At 49.8% G+C, this 19791-nt stretch overlaps 1 protein-coding gene across 1 annotated transcript in view; it reads left to right on the top strand.

Moving 5' to 3' along the window:
- LOC112240048 (cohesin subunit SA-1) overlaps positions 1 to 19572 on the top strand; it is a 53155-nt gene extending 33583 nt beyond the window's left edge. The window contains 12 exon segments of the mRNA XM_042318748.1: positions 179 to 318; positions 1240 to 1341; positions 2201 to 2251; positions 2253 to 2307; positions 2310 to 2345; positions 5404 to 5542; positions 5632 to 5840; positions 6434 to 6611; positions 6682 to 6792; positions 17672 to 17786; positions 17927 to 18007; positions 18127 to 19572. Coding sequence (XP_042174682.1) covers positions 179 to 318; positions 1240 to 1341; positions 2201 to 2251; positions 2253 to 2307; positions 2310 to 2345; positions 5404 to 5542; positions 5632 to 5840; positions 6434 to 6611; positions 6682 to 6792; positions 17672 to 17786; positions 17927 to 18007; positions 18127 to 18150 — 1241 coding nt within the window. The 3' untranslated portion in view covers positions 18151 to 19572.
- Positions 19573 to 19791: the final 219 nt, after the last annotated feature.

The raw sequence follows: 19791 nt of genomic DNA, 5'->3' as shown, positions 1-19791 counted from the left end.
GCCATGACCCCACTCTCTGAGAGTGTCTCAGGGGGAGTTGGGATATGCAAAAAACCCATTTCCAATTCAAACATTGGAATTGTAAGCACCCACATTATTATTATTATTATTATTATTATTACACACACATTCTACGCACACACACACAGACCACTAAGTATGTATGTTCTGTCTCCAGAAGGTGACGAGGAGGATGAAGCCAATAAGATAGAAGCCCTTCACAAGAGGAGAAACCTGCTCGCAGCCTTCAGCAAACTCATCATCTATGACATCGTGGACATGCCTGCTGCTGCAGACATCTTCAAACACTACATGAAGGTGCTGACCTGGTGTCATCTGACCTGGTGTCATCTGTCTATCTGACACTTCAATGAAACATGACAATAGTTGTTTCTGTCCCTGATCCCTGTATGCTTTCATTTCATGTCTGATAGTCACACATCATCATGCTAGCCTCTTGTATCCTCAACCAAAGTTCTGACTGGTCTCTCTCTCTTTCTCCTCTCTCTCTGTCTCCTGTCTCTCTCTTTATCTATCTCCCTCTCTCTTATCTGTCCCTTTGTCTTTCTCCTGTCTCTCTCTCTTTCTCCTCTCTCTCTCCTCTCTCTCTTTCTCCTGTCTCTCTCATCTGTCTCTCTCTCTCCTGTCTGTCTCTCTCTCCTGTCTCTCTCTCTCCCTTTATGTCTCTCGCTCTCTTTCTGTCCCTTTGTCTTTCTCCTGTCTCTCTCTCTCCTGTCTCTCTCTCCTGTCTCTCTCTCTCCCTTTATGTCTCTCGCTCTCTTTCTGTCCCTTTGTCTTTCTCCTGTCTCTCTCTCTCCTGTCTCTGTCTCTCTCTCTCCTGTCTCTGTCTCTCTCTCCTGTCTCTGTCTCTCTCTCTCCTGTCTCTGTCTCTCTCTCTCCTGTCTCTGTCTCTCTCTCTCCTGTCTCTGTCTCTCTCTCTCCTGTCTCTGTCTCTCTCTCTCCTGTCTCTGTCTCTCTCTCTCCTGTCTCTGTCTCTCTCTCTCCTGTCTCTGTCTCTCTCTCTCCTGTCTCTGTCTCTCTCTCTCCTGTCTCTGTCTCTCTCTCTCCTGTCTCTGTCTCTCTCTCTCCTGTCTCTGTCTCTCTCTCTCCTGTCTCTGTCTGTCTCTATCTCTCTCTCTCCTGTCTCTGTCTGTCTGTGTCTCTCTATCTCTCTCTCCTGTGTCTGTCTGTCTCTCTCTCTCTCCTGTGTCTGTCTATCTCTCTCTCTCCTGTCTCCAGTATTATAATGACTATGGTGATATCATCAAGGAGACTCTCAGTAAGACCAGACAGAGTGATAAGATCCTCTGTGCCAAAACCCTCATCCTCAGTCTGCAACAGGTACTGACACACCCGCTCCACACACACACTGACACACCCGCTCCACACACACACTGACACACCCGCTCCACACACACACTGACACACCCGCTCCACACACACACTGACACACCCGCTCCACACACACACTGACACACCCGCTCCACACACACACACTGACACACCCGCTCCACACACACACACTGACACACCCGCTCCACACACACACACTGACACACCCGCTCCACACACACACACTGACACACCCGCTCCACACACACACACTGACACACCCGCTCCACACACACACACTGACACACCCGCTCCACACACACACACTGACACACCCGCTCCACACACACACACTGACACACCCGCTCCACACACACACACTGACACACCCGCTCCACACACACACACACACTGACACACCCGCTCCACACACACACACTGACACACCCGCTCCACACACACACACTGACACACCCGCTCCACACACACACACTGACACACCCGCTCCACACACACACACTGACACACCCGCTCCACACACACACTGACACACCCGCTCCACACACACTCACTGTTCACTGTGTGTTGTAGCTGTTCAACGCTTCCAGGACCAGGGTCCTACACTGACAGACCGCTCACGTCAGCGGCATCACACTGGCACCCGCGCCCACACCTTCGGCCTGGACCAGATCAAAACCAGAGAGGCTGTCCACACACACACTGACACACCACACTCACACACACACACAGACACACCCGCACACACACACACACACACCCGCTCCACACACACACACTGACACACCCGACACACACACACTGACACACCCGCTCCACACACACACAGACTGTTCACTGTGTGTTGTAGCTGTTCAACGAGCTTCACCAGGACCAGGGTCCTACTCTGGACAGAACGTCACACACACGTCAGCGGCATCAAGGAGTTGGCAGACAGACGCACACGCCCACACACCTTCACCTGGACCAGATCAAAACCAGAGAGGCTGTCGCTACACTGCACACAAGACCCGACACACACACACACACACACACACACAGACAGACACACAGACACACCAGACAGACAGACAGACCCACACACACACACAGACCCACACACACAGACAGACCCGACACACACACAGACACACAGACAGACCCGACACACACACACAGACCCACACACGACAGACCCACACACACACAGACCACACACACGACAGACCCGACACACACACAGACACACACACACACACAGACAGACAGACCACACACACAGACCCGACACACACACACACACACACACAGACAGACCACACACACACACAGACACGACACACACACACACAGACAGACACACACACACACACACAGACAGACCCAACACACACACACACAGACCCAACACACACACACACAGACCCGACACACACACGCACAGACCCGACACACACGCACAGACCCGACACACGCACGCACAGACCCGACACACGCGCACAGACCCGACACACGCACGCACAGACCCGACACACGCACGCACAGACCCGACACACGCACGCACAGACCCGACACACGCACGCACAGACCCGACACACGCACGCACAGACCCGACACACGCACGCACAGACCCGACACACGCACGCACAGACCCGACACACGCACGCACAGACCCGACACACGCACGCACAGACCCGACACACGCACGCACAGACCCGACACACGCACGCACAGACCCGACACACGCACGCACAGACCCGACACACGCACGCACAGACCCGACACACGCACGCACAGACCCGACACACGCACGCACAGACCCGACACACGCACGCACAGACCCGACACACGCACGCACAGACCCGACACACGCACGCACAGACGCACAGACCCGACCCGACACACGCACGCACAGACCCGACACACGCACGCACAGACCCGACACACGCACGCACAGACCCGACACACGCACGCACAGACCCGACACACGCACGCACAGACCCGACACACGCACGCACAGACCCGACACACGCACGCACAGACCCGACACACGCACAGACCCGACACACGCACAGACCCGACACACGCGCGCACAGACCCGACACACGCACGCACAGACCCGACACACGCACGCACAGACCCGACACACGCACGCACAGACCCGACACACGCACGCACAGACCCGACACACGCACGCACAGACCCGACACACGCACGCACAGACCCGACACACGCACGCACAGACCCGACACACGCACGCACAGACCCGACACACGCACGCACAGACCCGACACACGCACGCACAGACCCGACACACGCGCGCACAGACCCGACACACGCACGCACAGACCCGACACACGCACGCACAGACCCGACACACGCACGCACAGACCCGACACACGCACAGACCCGACACACGCACGCACAGACCCGACACACGCACGCACAGACCCGACACACGCACGCACAGACCCGACACACGCACGCACAGACCCGACACACGCACGCACAGACCCGACACACGCACGCACAGACCCGACACACGCACGCACAGACCCGACACACGCCGCACAGACCCGACACACGCACGCACAGACCCGCGCACGCACAGACCCGACACACGCACGCACAGACCCCGACGCACGCACAGACCCGACACACGCGCGCACAGACCCGACACACGCACGCACAGACCCGACACACGCGCGCACAGACCCGACACACGCACGCACAGACCCGACACGCGCGCACGACAGACCCGACACGCGCGCACAGACCCGACACGCGCGCACAGACCCGACACACGCGCGCACAGACCCGACACACGCACGCACAGACCCGACACACACGCGCACAGACCCGACACACGCGCACAGACCCGACACACGCGCACAGACCCGACACACGCACGCACAGACCCGACACACGCACGCAGACCCGACACACGCACACAGACCCGACACACGCACACAGACAGACAGACAGACAGACAGACAGACCACACACACACACACACAGACAGACCACACACACACACAGACAGACCACACACACACACACACAGACAGACAGACAGACAGACACACACACACACACAGACAGACAGACACACACACACACAGACAGACAGACAGACAGACACACACACACACACACAGACAGACCACACACACACACACAGACAGACCACACACACACACACAGACAGACCACACACACACACAGACAGACCACACACACACACAGACAGACCACACACACACACACACAGACAGACCACACACACACACACACAGACAGACCACACACACACACAGACAGACAGACACACACAGACAGACACACACACACACAGACACACACACACACACACACACACACACACAGACCACACACACACACACACACAGACAGACCCAACACACACACACACAGACAGACCCAACACACACACACACACAGACCCAACACACACACACACACACACACAGACACACACACACACACCAACACACACACACAGACAACACACACACACACACCACACACACACACACACAGACCCAACACACACACACACAGACCCAACACACACACACACAGACCCAACACACACACACACAGACCCAACACACACACACAGACCCACACACACACAGACCCACACACACACACAGACCCGACACACACACACAGACCCGACACACACACACAGACCCGACACACACACACAGACCCGACACACGCACACACAGACCCGACACACGCACACACAGACCCGACACACGCACACACAGACCCAACTCACACACACACAGACCCAACACACAGACCCAACACACAGACCCAACACACACACACAGATTCTTGAGCTGATTGTGTGTCTCTTCCTCCCCCTTACCCCTCGTCTCTCTCTTTCTGTCTCACCCCTCGTCTCTCTCTTTCTGTCTCACCCCTCGTCTTCTCTTTCTGTCTCACCCCTCGTCTCTCTTCCTGTCTCACCCCTCGTCTCTCTTCCTGTCTCACCCCTCGTCTCTCTTCCTGTCTCACCCCTCGTCTCTCTTCCTGTCTCACCCCTCCACAGGGATGGTATAGAGTTTGCCTTTAAGTACCAGAACCCCCATGGTGCAGAGTTCCCTCCTCCTAACCTGGCCTTCCTAGAGGTCCTCTCAGAGTTCTCCTCCAAACTGCTGCGACAGGACAAGAAGACTGTGTAAGTACCTGCCCTGTGTGTGTGTGTGTCAAATGATTATGTCACAATAAGCAGACTGTGTGTGTAACCCGTCTCTCTCCTCCTCCCAGTCACTCGTATCTGGAGAAGTTTATGTCGGAGTCGATGTCGGAGCGTCGTGAGGACGTGTGGCTGCCCTTAATCTCCTACCGGAACAGTCTGCTAACAGGAGGAGAGGATGGGGACCGGATGTCAGTAACGTCAGGCGCCAGCAGCAAGACCAGCTCCATCCGCAGCAAGAAGGGGCGGACACCAATACACAAGAGTAAACGCATCGAGGGTGGGTCTGTCTCTCACACAGAGACATACACTGAGGGTACTAAACATTAGGAACATCTTTCTAATATTCAGTTGCACTCCCTTTTGCCCTCAGAACAGCCTCAATTCATCAGGGCATGGACTAGTCAAGGTGTGGAAAGTGTTCCACAGGGATGCTGGCCCTGTTGACTCTAATGCTTCCCACAGTTGTCAAGTTGGTTGGATGTCCTCTAGGTGGTGAACCATTCTTGATACACACGGGAAACTGTTGCGTGTGAAAAACCCAGCAGCGTTACAGTTCTTGACACAAACCGGTGCACCTGACACCTACTACCGTACCCCATTCAAAGGCACTTTAATGTTTTGTCTTCCCCACTCACCTTCTGAATGGCACACACACACACACAATCCATGTCCTTCTTTAACCTGTCTCCTCCATTTACACTGAAGTGGATTCAACATGTGACGTCAATAAGGGATCATAACTGTCACCTGTCATGGAAAGAGCAGGTGTTCCTAATGTTTTGTACACTCCCTGTATAAATACAAGTATCTACAGATGTTGCTAAAATATGTTTTTCTCCGTCTCTCTCTCTCTCTCTGTCGGCCCACTAGAGGAGAGTAGTGTGGAGGCCTCCTGGCTTCGTGGTAATGACAGCCTCCAGACACCGGGGGCGCTAACCACCCCTCAGCTCACCTCCACCGTCCTCAGAGAAAACCCACGGCAGGCGGCGGACACACACCTACCTGACCACGACTCTGAACCTGGCTCAGAGAACGACTATGTACACAAGTAAGTGTGTGTGTGTACGCACGTGCACTGTGTGTGTGTGTGTGTGTGTGTGTAACCCTCTCCTCTGCAGTCCCCAGATGCAGATGTCTTGGCTAGGCCAACAGAAGATGGAGGACAGCAGGAAGGATAGAACAGCCATGAACTACATGAAGGCCCGCAACCAGACTGTCAGACAAACTGTGTACGTGTCTAGTGTGTGTACGTGTCTAGTGTGTGTACGTGTCTAGTGTGTGTACGTGTCTAGTGTGTGTACGTGTCTAGTGTGTGTGTACGTGTCTAGTGTGTGTGTGTACGTGTCTAGTGTGTGTGTGTACGTGTCTAGTGTGTGTGTGTACGTGTCTAGTGTGTGTGTGTGTCTAGTGTGTGTGTGTGTGTCTAGTGTGTGTACGTGTCTAGTGTGTGTGTGTACGTGTCTAGTGTGTGTGTGTACGTGTCTAGTGTGTGTGTGTACGTGTCTAGTGTGTGTGTGTACGTGTCTAGTGTGTGTGTGTACGTGTCTAGTGTGTGTGTGTGTACGTGTCTAGTGTGTGTGTGTACGTGTCTAGTGTGTGTGTGTACGTGTCTAGTGTGTGTGTGTGTACGTGTCTAGTGTGTGTGTGTACGTGTCTAGTGTGTGTGTGTGTGTCTAGTGTGTGTGTGTACGTGTCTAGTGTGTGTGTGTACGTGTCTAGTGTGTGTGTGTACGTGTCTAGTGTGTGTGTGTGTACGTGTCTAGTGTGTGTGTGTGTACGTGTCTAGTGTGTGTGTGTACGTGTCTAGTGTGTGTGTGTACGTGTCTAGTGTGTGTGTGTGTGTGTGTACGTGTCTAGTGTGTGTGTGTACGTGTCTAGTGTGTGTGTGTCTACGTGTCTAGTGCGTGTCTAGTGTGTGTACGTGTCTAGTGCGTGTCTAGTGTGTGTACGTGTCTAGTGTGTGTGTGTACGTGTCTAGTGTGTGTGTGTACGTGTCTAGTGTGTGTGTGTGTGTGTGTGTGTCTAGTGTGTGTGTGTACGTGTCTGTCTAGTGTGTGTGTGTGTGTGTACGTGTCTAGTGTGTGTCTGTGTGTGTGTGTGTGTGTGCACGTGTCTAGTGTGTGTGTGCGTGTCTACGTGTGTGTGTGTGTGTACGTGTCTAGTGTGTGTACGTGTCTGTGTGTGTACGTGTCTAGTGTGTGTGTGTGTGCGTGTCTAGTGTGTGTGTACGTGTCTAGTGTGTGTGTGTGTGTGTGTGTGTACGTGTCTAGTGTGTGTGTGTGTGTACGTGTCTAGTGTGTGTGTGTGTGTACGTGTCTTGTGTGTGTACGTGTGTGTGTACGTGTCTAGTGTGTGTGTGTGTACGTGTCTAGTGTGTGTGTGTGTGTGTGTACGTGTCTTGTGTGTGTACGTGTGTGTGTGTGTACGTGTCTAGTGTGTGTGTCTTGTGTGTGTACGTGTGTGTGTGTGTCTACGTGTGTGTGTGTACGTGTCTAGTGTGTGTGTGTGTGTACGTGTCTTGTGTGTGTCTGTGTGTGTGTGTGTGTGTACGTGTCTAGTGTGTGTGTACGTGTGTGTGTGTGTACGTGTCTGTGTGTGTGTGTGCGTGTCTAGTGTGTGTGTGTGTGTGTGTGTACGTGTCTGTGTGTGTGTGTGTGTGTGTGTACGTGTGTGTGTGTGTGTGTGTGTCTAGTGTGTGTGTGTACGTGTCTGTGTGTGTGTCGTGTCTAGTGTGTGTGTGTGTGTCTACGTGTCTAGTGTGTGTCTAGTGTGTGTGTGTACGTGTCTAGTGTGTGTGTGTGTGTGTGTACGTGTCTAGTGTGTGTGTGTCGTGTCTAGTGTGTGTGTGTGTACGTGTCTAGTGTGTGTGTGTGTACGTGTCTAGTGTGTGTGTGTGTGTCTACGTGTGTGTGTGTGTGTACGTGTCTAGTGTGTGTGTGTACGTGTCTAGTGTGTGTGTGTACGTGTCTAGTGTGTGTGTGTGTGTACGTGTCTAGTGTGTGTACGTGTCTAGTGTGTGTGTGTGTGTGTACGTGTGTGTGTGTGTGTGTGTCTACGTGTCTAGTGTGTGTGTGTACGTGTCTAGTGTGTGTGTGTCGTGTGTGTGTGTACGTGTCTAGTGTGTGTGTGTACGTGTCTAGTGTGTACGTGTGTGTGTGTGTGTACGTGTCGTGTCTAGTGTGTGTGTGTGTGTGTGTGTGTGTACGTGTCTAGTGTGTGTGTGTGTACGTGTCTAGTGTGTGTGTGTACGTCTACGTGTGTGTGTGTGTGTACGTGTGTGTGTGTACGTGTCTAGTGTGTGTGTGTACGTGTCTAGTGTGTGTGTGTGTACGTGTCTAGTGTGTACGTGTCTAGTGTGTGTGTGTGTACGTGTCTAGTGTGTGTGTGTGTCTGTGTGTGTGTACGTGTGTGTGTGTGTGTGTGTGTACGTGTCTAGTGTGTGTGTGTGTCTAGTGTGTGTGTGTGTACGTGTCTAGTGTGTGTGTGTGTGTACGTGTCTAGTGTGTCTGTGTGTGTGTGTAGTGTGTGTGTGTGTGTGTACGTGTCTAGTGTGTGTGTGTGTACGTGTCTAGTGTGTGTGTAGTGTGTGTCTAGTGTGTGTGTGTGTACGTGTCTGTGTGTGTACGTGTCTAGTGTGTGTGTGTGTACGTGTCTAGTGTGTGTGTGTGTCTAGTGTGTGTGTGTGTACGTGTCTAGTGTGTGTGTGTACGTGTCTGTGTGTGTGTGTGTACGTGTCTAGTGTGTGTGTGTGTACGTGTCTAGTGTGTGTGTGTACGTGTCTAGTGTGTGTGTGTACGTGTCTAGTGTGTGTGTCTAGTGTCTAGTGTGTGTGTGTGTACGTGTCTAGTGTGTGTGTGTGTCTAGTGTGTGTGTGTGTGTGTACGTGTCTAGTGTGTGTGTGTGTGTGTACGTGTGTACGTGTCTAGTGTGTGTGTGTGTGTGTGTACGTGTCTAGTGTGTGTGTGTGTACGTGTCTAGTGTGTGTGTGTACGTGTCTAGTGTGTGTGTGTGTGTGTACGTGTCTAGTGTGTGTGTGTGTGTGTGTGTGTACGTGTCTAGTGTGTGTGTGTACGTGTCTAGTGTGTGTGTGTGTGTGTCTAGTGTGTACGTGTCTAGTGTGTGTGTGTGTGTGTACGTGTCTAGTGTGTGTGTGTGTACGTGTCTAGTGTGTGTGTGTGTGTACGTGTCTAGTGTGTGTGTGTGTGTGTGTGTGTGTACGTGTCTAGTGTGTGTGTGTGTGTGTGTGTGTGTACGTGTCTAGTGTGTGTGTGTGTCTAGTGTGTGTGTGTACGTGTCGTGTCTAGTGTGTGTGTGTGTACGTGTCTAGTGTGTGTGTGTACGTGTCTAGTGTGTGTGTGTGTGTACGTGTCTAGTGTGTGTGTGTGTGTCTAGTGTGTGTGTCTACGTGTGTGTGTGTGTGTGTCTAGTGTGTGTGTACGTGTCTAGTGTGTGTGTGTGTACGTGTCTAGTGTGTGTGTGTGTGTCTAGTGTGTGTGTGTCTAGTGTGTGTGTGTGTGTGTACGTGTCTAGTGTGTGTGTGTCTAGTGTGTGTGTGTGTGTGTGTGTGTGTCTAGTGTGTGTGTGTGTGTACGTGTCTAGTGTGTGTGTGTGTACGTGTGTGTACGTGTCTAGTGTGTGTGTGTGTGTGTACGTGTCTAGTGTGTGTGTGTGTACGTGTGTGTGTGTGTGTACGTGTCTAGTGTGTGTGTGTGTACGTGTCTAGTGTGTGTGTGTACGTGTCTAGTGTGTGTGTGTACGTGTCTAGTGTGTGTGTGTGTACGTGTCTAGTGTGTGTGTGTGTCTGTCTAGTGTGTGTGTGTGTGTGTGTGTACGTGTCTAGTGTGTGTGTGTGTGTGTGTCGTGTCTAGTGTGTGTGTACGTGTCTAGTGTGTGTGTGTGTGTACGTGTCTAGTGTGTGTGTGTGTCTAGTGTGTGTGTGTACGTGTCTAGTGTGTGTGTGTGTGTCTAGTGTGTGTGTGTCTAGTGTGTGTGTGTGTACGTGTCTGTCTAGTGTGTGTGTGTGTGTGTCTAGTGTGTGTGTGTGTGTCTAGTGTGTGTGTGTACGTGTCTAGTGTCTGTGTGTGTGTGTGTGTCTAGTGTGTGTGTGTACGTGTCTAGTGTGTGTACGTGTCTAGTGTGTGTGTACGTGTCTAGTGTGTGTGTGTGTGTACGTGTCTAGTGTGTGTGTGTACGTGTCTAGTGTGTGTGTGTGTACGTGTCTAGTGTGTGTGTCTACGTGTGTGTCTAGTGTGTGTGTGTGTGTGTGTGTGTGTGTGTGTGTGTGTACGTGTCTGTGTGTGTGTGTGTACGTGTCTAGTGTGTGTGTGTGTGTGTGTGTGTGTGTGTACGTGTCTAGTGTGTGTGTGTGTGTACGTGTCTAGTGTGTGTGTGTGTGTCTGTGTGTGTGTGTGTACGTGTCTAGTGTGTGTGTGTGTAGTGTGTGTGTGTGTGTGTACGTGTCTAGTGTGTGTCTAGTGTGTGTGTGTCTAGTGTGTGTGTGTGTGTACGTGTCTAGTGTGTGTGTGTGTGTGTCTAGTGTGTGTGTGTACGTGTCTGTGTGTGTCTAGTGTGTGTGTGTGTGTCTGTGTGTGTGTGTGTGTGCGTGTCTAGTGTGTGTGTGTGTGTGTCTAGTGTGTGTGTCTGTGTCTAGTGTGTGTGTGTCTAGTGTGTGTGTGTGTGTGTGTGTACGTGTCTGTGTGTGTGTGTGTGTGTGTGTGTACGTGTCTAGTGTGTGTGTACGTGTCTAGTGTGTGTGTGTCTGTGTGTGTGTACGTGTCTGTGTGTGTGTGTGTGTCTGTGTGTGTGTCTAGTGTCTAGTGTGTGTGTGTGTGTCTAGTGTGTGTGTGTGTGTGTGTGTACGTGTCTAGTGTGTGTGTACGTGTCTAGTGTGTGTGTGTGTGTACGTGTCTAGTGTGTGTGTGTGTGTGTGTGTCTACGTGTGTGTGTGTGTGTGTCTACGTGTCTGTGTGTGTGTGTCTACGTGTCTAGTGTGTGTGTGTACGTGTCTAGTGTGTGTGTGTACGTGTCTAGTGTGTGTGTGTGTACGTGTCTTGTGTGTGTGTGTGTGTGTGTCTAGTGTGTGTGTGTACGTGTGTGTGTGTGTGTGTGTGTGTACGTGTCTAGTGTGTGTGTGTACGTGTCTAGTGTGTCGTGTCTAGTGTGTGTGTACGTGTCTAGTGTGTGTGTGTGTGTGTGTACGTGTCTAGTGTGTGTGTGTGTGTGTACGTGTCTAGTGTGTGTGTGTGTCTACGTGTCTGTGTGTGTCTAGTGTGTGTGTGTGTCTAGTGTGTGTGTGTGTGTGTACGTGTCTGTGTGTGTGTGTGTGTCGTGTCTAGTGTGTGTGTGTCTAGTGTCTAGTGTGTGTGTGTACGTGTCTAGTGTGTGTGTGTGTGTACGTGTCTAGTGTGTGTGTGTGTGTACGTGTCTAGTGTGTGTACGTGTCTGTCTAGTGTGTGTGTGTGTACGTGTCTAGTGTGTGTGTGTACGTGTCTAGTGTGTGTGTGTGTGTCTAGTGTGTGTGTGTGTATGTGTGTGTGTGTGTCTAGTGTGTGTGTGTACGTGTCTAGTGTGTGTGTGTGTCGTGTCTGTGTGTGTGTGTGTGTCTAGTGTGTGTGTGTGTGTCGTGTGTGTGTGTGTGTGTGTGTCTAGTGTGTGTGTGTGTGTGTGTGTGTACGTGTCGTGTCTAGTGTGTGTGTGTGTGTGTGCGTGTCTAGTGTGTGTGTGTACGTGTCTAGTGTGTGTGTGTACGTGTCTAGTGTGTGTGTGTGTGTACGTGTCTAGTGTGTGTACGTGTCTAGTGTGTGTGTGTACGTGTCTAGTGTGTGTGTACGTGTCTAGTGTGTGTACGTGTCTAGTGTGTGTACGTGTCTAGTGTGTGTACGTGTCTAGTGTGTGTACGTGTCTAGTGTGTGTGTGTACGTGTCTAGTGTGTGTGTGTGTCTAGTGTGTGTGTGTGTGTGTACGTGTCTAGTGTGTGTGTGTACGTGTCTAGTGTGTGTGTGTACGTGTCTGTGTGTGTGTGTACGTGTCTAGTGTGTGTGTGTACGTGTCTAGTGTGTGTGTACGTGACTGTGTGTGTACACGTGTCTAGTGTGTGTACACGTGTGTGTGTGTGTACGTGTCTAGTGTGTGTACGTGTCTAGTGTGTGTGTGTACGTGTACACGTGTCTAGTGTGTGTGTACACGTGTCTAGTGTGTGTGTGTGTGTGTGTGTGTCTAGTGTGTGTGTGTGTGTGTGTGTGTACGTGTCTAGTGTGTGTGTGTGTCTACGTGTCTAGTGTGTGTGTGTACGTGTCTAGTGTGTGTGTGTGTGTGTGTGTCTGTGTGTGTGTGTGTGTGTACGTGTCTAGTGTGTGTGTGTGTGTCTGTGTGTGTGTACGTGTCTAGTGTGTGTGTGTGTACGTGTCTAGTGTGTGTGTGTGTGTGTGTGTCTAGTGTGTGTGTCTAGTGTCTAGTGTGTGTGTGTGCGTCTAGTGTGTGTGTGTGTACGTGTCTAGTGTGTGTGTGTACGTGTCTAGTGTGTACATGTGTGTGTGTACATGTGTGTGTGTACATGTGTGTGTGTGTGTGTGTGTGTGTACATGTGTGTGTGTGTGTACGTGTGTGTGTGTGTACGTGTGTGTGTACGTGTCTAGTGTGTGTGTGTGTGTGTACGTGTCTAGTGTGTGTGTGTGTACGTGTCTAGTGTGTGTGTACGTGTCTAGTGTGTGTGTGTGTGTGTGTGTGTGTGTGTGTGTGTCTAGTGTGTGTGTGTGTACGTGTCTAGTGTGTGTGTGTGTACGTGTCTAGTGTGTGTGTGTGTGTGTGTACGTGTCTAGTGTGTGTACGTGTCTAGTGTGTGTGTGTGTACGTGTCTAGTGTGTACGTGTCTAGTGTGTGTACGTGTCTAGTGTGTGCGTGTCTAGTGTGTGTGTGCGTGTCTAGTGTGTGTGTGTGTGTGTACGTGTCTAGTGTGTGTGTGTGTGTGTGTACGTGTCTAGTTTGTGTGTGTGTGTGTACGTGTCTAGTGTGTGTGTGTGTGTCTAGTGTGTGTGTGTACGTGTCTAGTGTGTGTGTGTGTGTACGTGTCTAGTGTGTGTGTGTGTGTGTGTGTGTCGTGTCTGTGTGTGTGTGTACGTGTCTAGTGTGTGTGTGTGTACGTGTCTAGTGTGTGTGTGTGTGTGTGTACGTGTCTAGTGTGTGTGTGTGTGTGTACGTGTCTAGTGTGTGTGTGTGTGTGTACGTGTCGTCTAGTGTGTACGTGTCTAGTGTGTGTGTGTGTGTACGTGTCTAGTGTGTGTGTGTGTGTGTGTGTACGTGTCTAGTGTGTGTGTGTGTACGTGTCTAGTGTGTGTGTGTGTACGTGTCTAGTGTGTGTGTGTGCGTGTCTAGTGTGTGTGTGCGTGTCTAGTGTGTGTGTGTGTGTGTGTGTGTACGTGTCTAGTGTGTGTGTGTGTGTGTACGTGTCTGTGTGTGTGTGTGTGTGTGTGTGTGTGTGTGTACGTGTCTAGTTTGTGTGTGTGTGTACGTGTCTAGTGTGTGTGTGTGTGTGTACGTGTCTAGTGTGTGTGTGTACGTGTCTAGTGTGTGTGTGTGTACGTGTCTAGTGTGTGTGTGTGTGTACGTGTCTGTGTGTGTGTGTGTGTGTGTGTGTACGTGTCTAGTGTGTGTGTGTGTGTGTGTACGTGTCTAGTGTGTGTGTGTGTGTGTGTGTGTCTGTCTAGTGTGTGTGTGTGTACGTGTCTAGTGTGTGTGTGTGTGTACGTGTCTAGTGTGTGTGTGTGTGTGTGTACGTGTCTAGTGTGTGTGTGTGTGTGTGTACGTGTCTAGTGTGTGTGTGTGTGTCTACGTGTCTAGTGTGTGTGTGTGTGTGTACGTGTCTAGTGTGTGTGTGTGTGTACGTGTCTAGTGTGTGTGTGTGTGTGTACGTGTCTAGTGTGTGTGTGTACGTGTCTAGTGTGTGTGTGTGTGTGTACGTGTCTAGTGTGTGTGTGTGTACGTGTCTAGTGTGTGTGTGTGTGTACGTGTCTAGTGTGTGTGTGTGTGTACGTGTCTAGTGTTTGTGTGTGTGTACGTGTCTAGTGTGTGTGTGTGTGTGTGTGTACGTGTCTAGTGTTTGTGTGTGTGTGTGTACGTGTCTAGTGTGTGTGTGTGTGTGTGTGTGTACGTGTCTAGTGTGTGTGTGTACGTGTCTAGTGTGTGTGTGTACGTGTCTAGTGTGTGTGTGTGTACGTGTCTAGTGTGTGTGTGTACGTGTCTTGTGTGTGTGTGTGTACGTGTCTAGTGTGTACGTGTCTAGTGTGTGTGTACGTGTCTAGTGTGTGTGTACGTGTCTAGTGTGTGTGTGTGTGTACGTGTCTAGTGTGTGTACGTGTCTAGTGTGTGTGTGCGTGTGTCTAGTGCGCGTGTGTCTAGTGCGTCTAGTGCGTGTGCGTGTGTGTCTAGTGTGTGTGTGTGTGTCTAGTGTGTGTGCTAGTATGTGCGTGTGTGTGTGTGTGTATGTACTGACTCCCCCCACCTCTCTCTCTAGTCTTGTGTGTGTATGTACTAGAGGTCGACCGATTATGATTTTTCAACGCCGATGCCGATTATTGGAGGACCAAAAAAGCCGATAACGATTAATCGGCCATTTTTTTATATTTTTTTATTTGTCATAATGACAATTACAACAATACTGAATGAACACTTATTTTAACTTAATATAATACATCAATAAAATCAATTTAGCCTCAAGTAAATAATGAAACATGTTCAATTTGGTTTAAATAATGCAAAAACAAAGTGTTGGAGAAGAAAATAAAAGTGCAATATGTGCCATGTAAAAAAGCTAACCTTTCAGTTCCTTGCTCAGAACATATGAGTCTTCAAGATTCCCAGGTAAGAAGTTTTAGGTTGTAGTTATTATAGGAATTATAGGACTATTTCACTCTACCATTTTGTATTTCATTAACTTTTGACTATTGGCTGTTCTTATAGGCACTTTAGTATTGCCAGTGTAACAGTATAGCTTCCGTCCCTCTCCTCGCTCCTCCCTGGGCTTGAACCAGCAACACAACGACAAAAGCCACGATCGACGCAGCGTTACCCATGCAGAGCAATGAGAACAACTACTAGAAGTCTCAGAGCGAGTGACATTTGAAACGCTATTAGCGTGCGCTATCTAGCTAGCCATTTCACTTCGGTTACACCAGCCTCATCTCGGGAGTTAATAGGCTTGAAGTCATAAACAGCGCAATGCTTGACGCACAACGAAGAGCTGCTGGCAAAACGCACGAAAGTGCTGTTTGAATGAATGTTTACGCGCCTGCTTCTGCCTACGAAGGCTCAGTCAGATACTTGTATGCTCAGTCAGATTATATGCAACGCAGGACACGCTAGATAATATCTAGTAATATCATCAACCATGTGTAGTTAACTAGTGATTATGATTGTTTTTTATAAGATAAATTTAATTCTAGCTAGCAACTTACCTTGGCTTACTGCATTCGCATAACAGGCAGTCTCCTTGTGGAGTGCAACGAGAGAGAGGCAGGTCGTTATTGCGTTGGACTAGTTAACTGCAAGGTTGCATGGTTGGATCCCCCGAGCTGACAAGGTGAAAATCTGTCGTTCTGCCCCTGAATGAGGCAGTTAACCCACTGTTCCCAGGCCGTCATTGAAAATAAGAATGTGTTCTTAACTGACTTGCCTAGTTAAATAAAGGTATATAAAATCGGCGCCCAAAAATACCGATTTCCGATTGTTATGAAAACTTGAAATCATCCCTAATTAATCGTCATTCCGATTAATTGGTCGACCTCTAGTATGTACTGAACCCCCACCTCTCTCTCTCTAGTCTAGTGTGTGTGTGTACTGACCCCCCCCTCCTCTCTCTCTCTAGTCTAGTGTGTGTATGTACTGAACCCCCACCTCTCTCTCTAGTCTAGTGTGTGTGTACTGACCCCCCCACCTCTCTCTCTCTAGTCTAGTGTGTGTATGTACTGACCCTCCCCACCTCTCTCTAGTCTAGTGTGTGTATGTACTGACCCCCCACCTCTCTCTAGTCTTGTGTGTGTATGTAATGAGCCCCTCCCCACCTCTCTCTAGTCTAGTGTGTGTATGTACTGACCCCCCCCACCTCTCTCTAGTCTAGTGTGTGTATTTACTGACCCCCCCCACCTCTCTCTAGTCTAGTGTGTGTATGTACTGACCCTCCCCACCTCTCTCTAGTCTAGTGTGTGTATGTAATGAGCCCCTCCCCACCTCTCTCTAGTCTAGTGTGTGTATGTACTGACCCCCCACCTCTCTCTAGTCTAGTGTGTGTGTGTGTGTACTGACCCCCCACCTCTCTCTAGTCTAGTGTGTGTATTTACTGACCCCCACCTCTCTCTAGTCTAGTGTGTGTGTGTGTACTGACCCCCCACCTCTCTCTAGTCTAGTCTGTGTACTGACCCCCCCCTCTCTCTAGTCTAGTGTGTGTATTTACTGACCCCCCACCTCTCTCTAGTCTAGTGTGTGTGTGTGTACTGACCCCCCACCTCTCTCTAGTCTAGTCTGTGTACTGACCCCCCACCTCTCTCTAGTCTAGTGTGTGTATTTACTGACCCCCACCTCTCTCTAGTCTAGTGTGTGTATTTACTGACCCCCCACCTCTCTCTAGTCTAGTGTGTGTGTATGTACTGACCCCCACCTCTCTCTCTAGTCTAGTGTGTGTATTTACTGACCCTCCCCACCTCTCTCTAGTCTAGGGTGTGTATGTACTGACCCTCCCCACCTCTCTCTAGTCTAGTGTGTGTATTTACTGACCCCCCACTCTCTCTAGTCTAGTGTGTGTGTATTTACTGACCCCCCACCTCTCTCTCTAGTCTAGTGTGTGTATTTACTGACCCTCCCCACCTCTCTCTAGTCTAGTGTGTGTATGTACTGACCTCCCCACCTCTCTCTCTAGTCTAGTGTGTGTACTGACCCCCCACCTCTTTCTCTAGTCTAGTGTGTGTATGTACTGACCCCCCACCTCTCTCTAGTCTAGTGTGTGTGTGTGTACTGACCCCCCCCACCTCTTTCTCTAGTCTAGTGTGTGTATTTACTGACCCCCCACCTCTTTCTCTAGTCTAGTGTGTGTATTTACTGACCCCCCACCTCTCTCTCTAGTCGTGGTCTGATGGAGGATGACGCAGAGCCAATCTTTGAGGACGTCATGATGTCATCGCGAGGTCAACTGGAGGACATGAACGAGGAGTTCGAAGACACCATGGTCATCGACCTGGTTAGTGACGTCACTTCCTGTTGCTGTGACATCACTTCCTGTCTGTCGTGTTTGATTGTCTTTTCGGTCGTCGATTCTGTTGTGTAATTCGTCCAGTGTGTATCACTTCATTCGTTGATTCTCGCGTTCTGTCGTTCCAGCCTCCCTCCAGGAACAGGCGTGAGAGGGCGGAGCTCAGACCAGACTTCTTCGACTCAGCAGCCATGATCGAGGACGAGTCGGTAAGCAGAACACACACACAGCCATGCAGTGGTAAACCAGTGTGACCCTAAGACATCTAAAACAGGATCCCGTGATGATATCTGTCATTTAACGACATCTCTTTTGTTCTTTATCCCAGGGTTTCACCATGCCCATGTTCTGATCCAGTGTTCCCAGTCCTTCCTGAAAGGGGGAGGAGCCTTCGACATGATGAGCTGTCAATCAAACATCAGACTGTCTGTCAGAACTTTTATCACACACACTCGAACTCTGATCAGCCAGTTGACAGCTTTGTGTGTGTGTGGAGTGGATCCCTTCCAGAGAACCACTCACTGGCCGGCCGAAGGATTCCGATCAACCCTGAGAATATCGGACAGAGTATCTATCGTACATAGAGAAGATCTTTTATCGTTCAGTGGACGTGTGGGTGTGTTGGCTACAAACCGGACAGAATATCGGACAAAATATCGTACAAAACATTGTTCAACATTTCTTAAAAAATATTGTAAACTTTGGCCCCTGTTTGTTCCCACTGACTTGTTTTAACTTCCTGTTATTGTTAGCGTTTTGGCTAATCTCTCCACTAGCTCTGTGGTTTTCGTGGCCCTGTGCGCCCGGCTATACAGTCCCCCATGCCACACAGTTGTATGGTTGTTTCGTTCCACTTCTGACGTCATGTATAGTCCTCCCATCCCCCCAGATGGAACTTGATATTAAATGTGATAATTCTTTACTCTTTCATTTCTTTACTCTCTCACTCCTGTCTCGTCCCTCTTTACTATCTCGTCCCTCTTTACTATCTCTTCCCCTTTGATAGTGTTGAGAATATCCTTTATTTAGTTTTATTGGCAAATGCACCTAGAAGAGTTCTCATTGGCCATACAAGAGGCTGTGACGTCATAACCAAGCCCCTCCCCCTCAGCTCCAGACAGACACACCCACGGTTGAATCGCAGCTTTTTAAAAACGTTTTAAAAATAAATATATTTTGAATTTCAGTAGCTTTAGTACAAAGTTTTAAGTTTTTTGTTCTGATATTTGTACAGTTATCTTTCTGAAAAAGTATCTTGTTTGTTGCCAAACGGTTGCCTAAATGCTTATATCTGATTAGTCCCTACTGCTCAGGCTGTTGCCATGGATACCCAGCCTGTTAAGCGCCATATAAGGGTGTGTCCAGTGCGACCGTAGACGTCGTGCAGACTCAGTCTAAAGTGACTTCCTCTCCATCTGCACTGATGAGGAAGACCTGGACAGGTAACCGCTAATATCCAGTAGCCTTCTACCATATTCATTTCACCTGTGCTCTTTTCAGATCAGTGCATATGAAGGATGAGATCAGCAGAGAATTACCCCTCTAGTCTTATGTGGCTGTAGTTACACAACAGTTGATTGGTTGTCTTATCACTTTGACCCACCCCTATTGTTCTTCTGCTGGCTGGTTAAGCTGCCCTTCTGTAAATATCAGAGATGATTGGTTCTTTCTGTAGCGATGGCATCACCTGCCCTTTAACCTTCTAAAATACTTTTTTTCTTCCTGTGAACTTGTTGAACTTATCTTTTTTAAATAAATAAAATCTGTAATCTAATTTTGGATTGTGTGTGTTTTGGTTCTAAGAATAGACTCCATACAGTGCTTTTGAAATTATTCAGACCCCTTGACTTTTTCCAAACTTCATTAAATGTTTCTCACAATACCCCATAATGACAAAGTGAAAACAGGTTGACATTTTTGCACATTTACCAAAGTATTCAGACCCTTTGCTATGAGACTCAAATTGAGCTGAGGTGCATACCGTTTCCATAAC

The sequence above is a fragment of the Oncorhynchus tshawytscha genome, unplaced genomic scaffold (assembly GCF_018296145.1).
Source record: "Oncorhynchus tshawytscha isolate Ot180627B unplaced genomic scaffold, Otsh_v2.0 Un_scaffold_339_pilon_pilon, whole genome shotgun sequence".
NCBI lineage: Eukaryota > Metazoa > Chordata > Actinopteri > Salmoniformes > Salmonidae > Oncorhynchus > Oncorhynchus tshawytscha.
The sequence above is the reverse complement of the archived record's forward strand: the minus strand, read 5'-3'. Positions and strand labels throughout refer to the sequence as shown.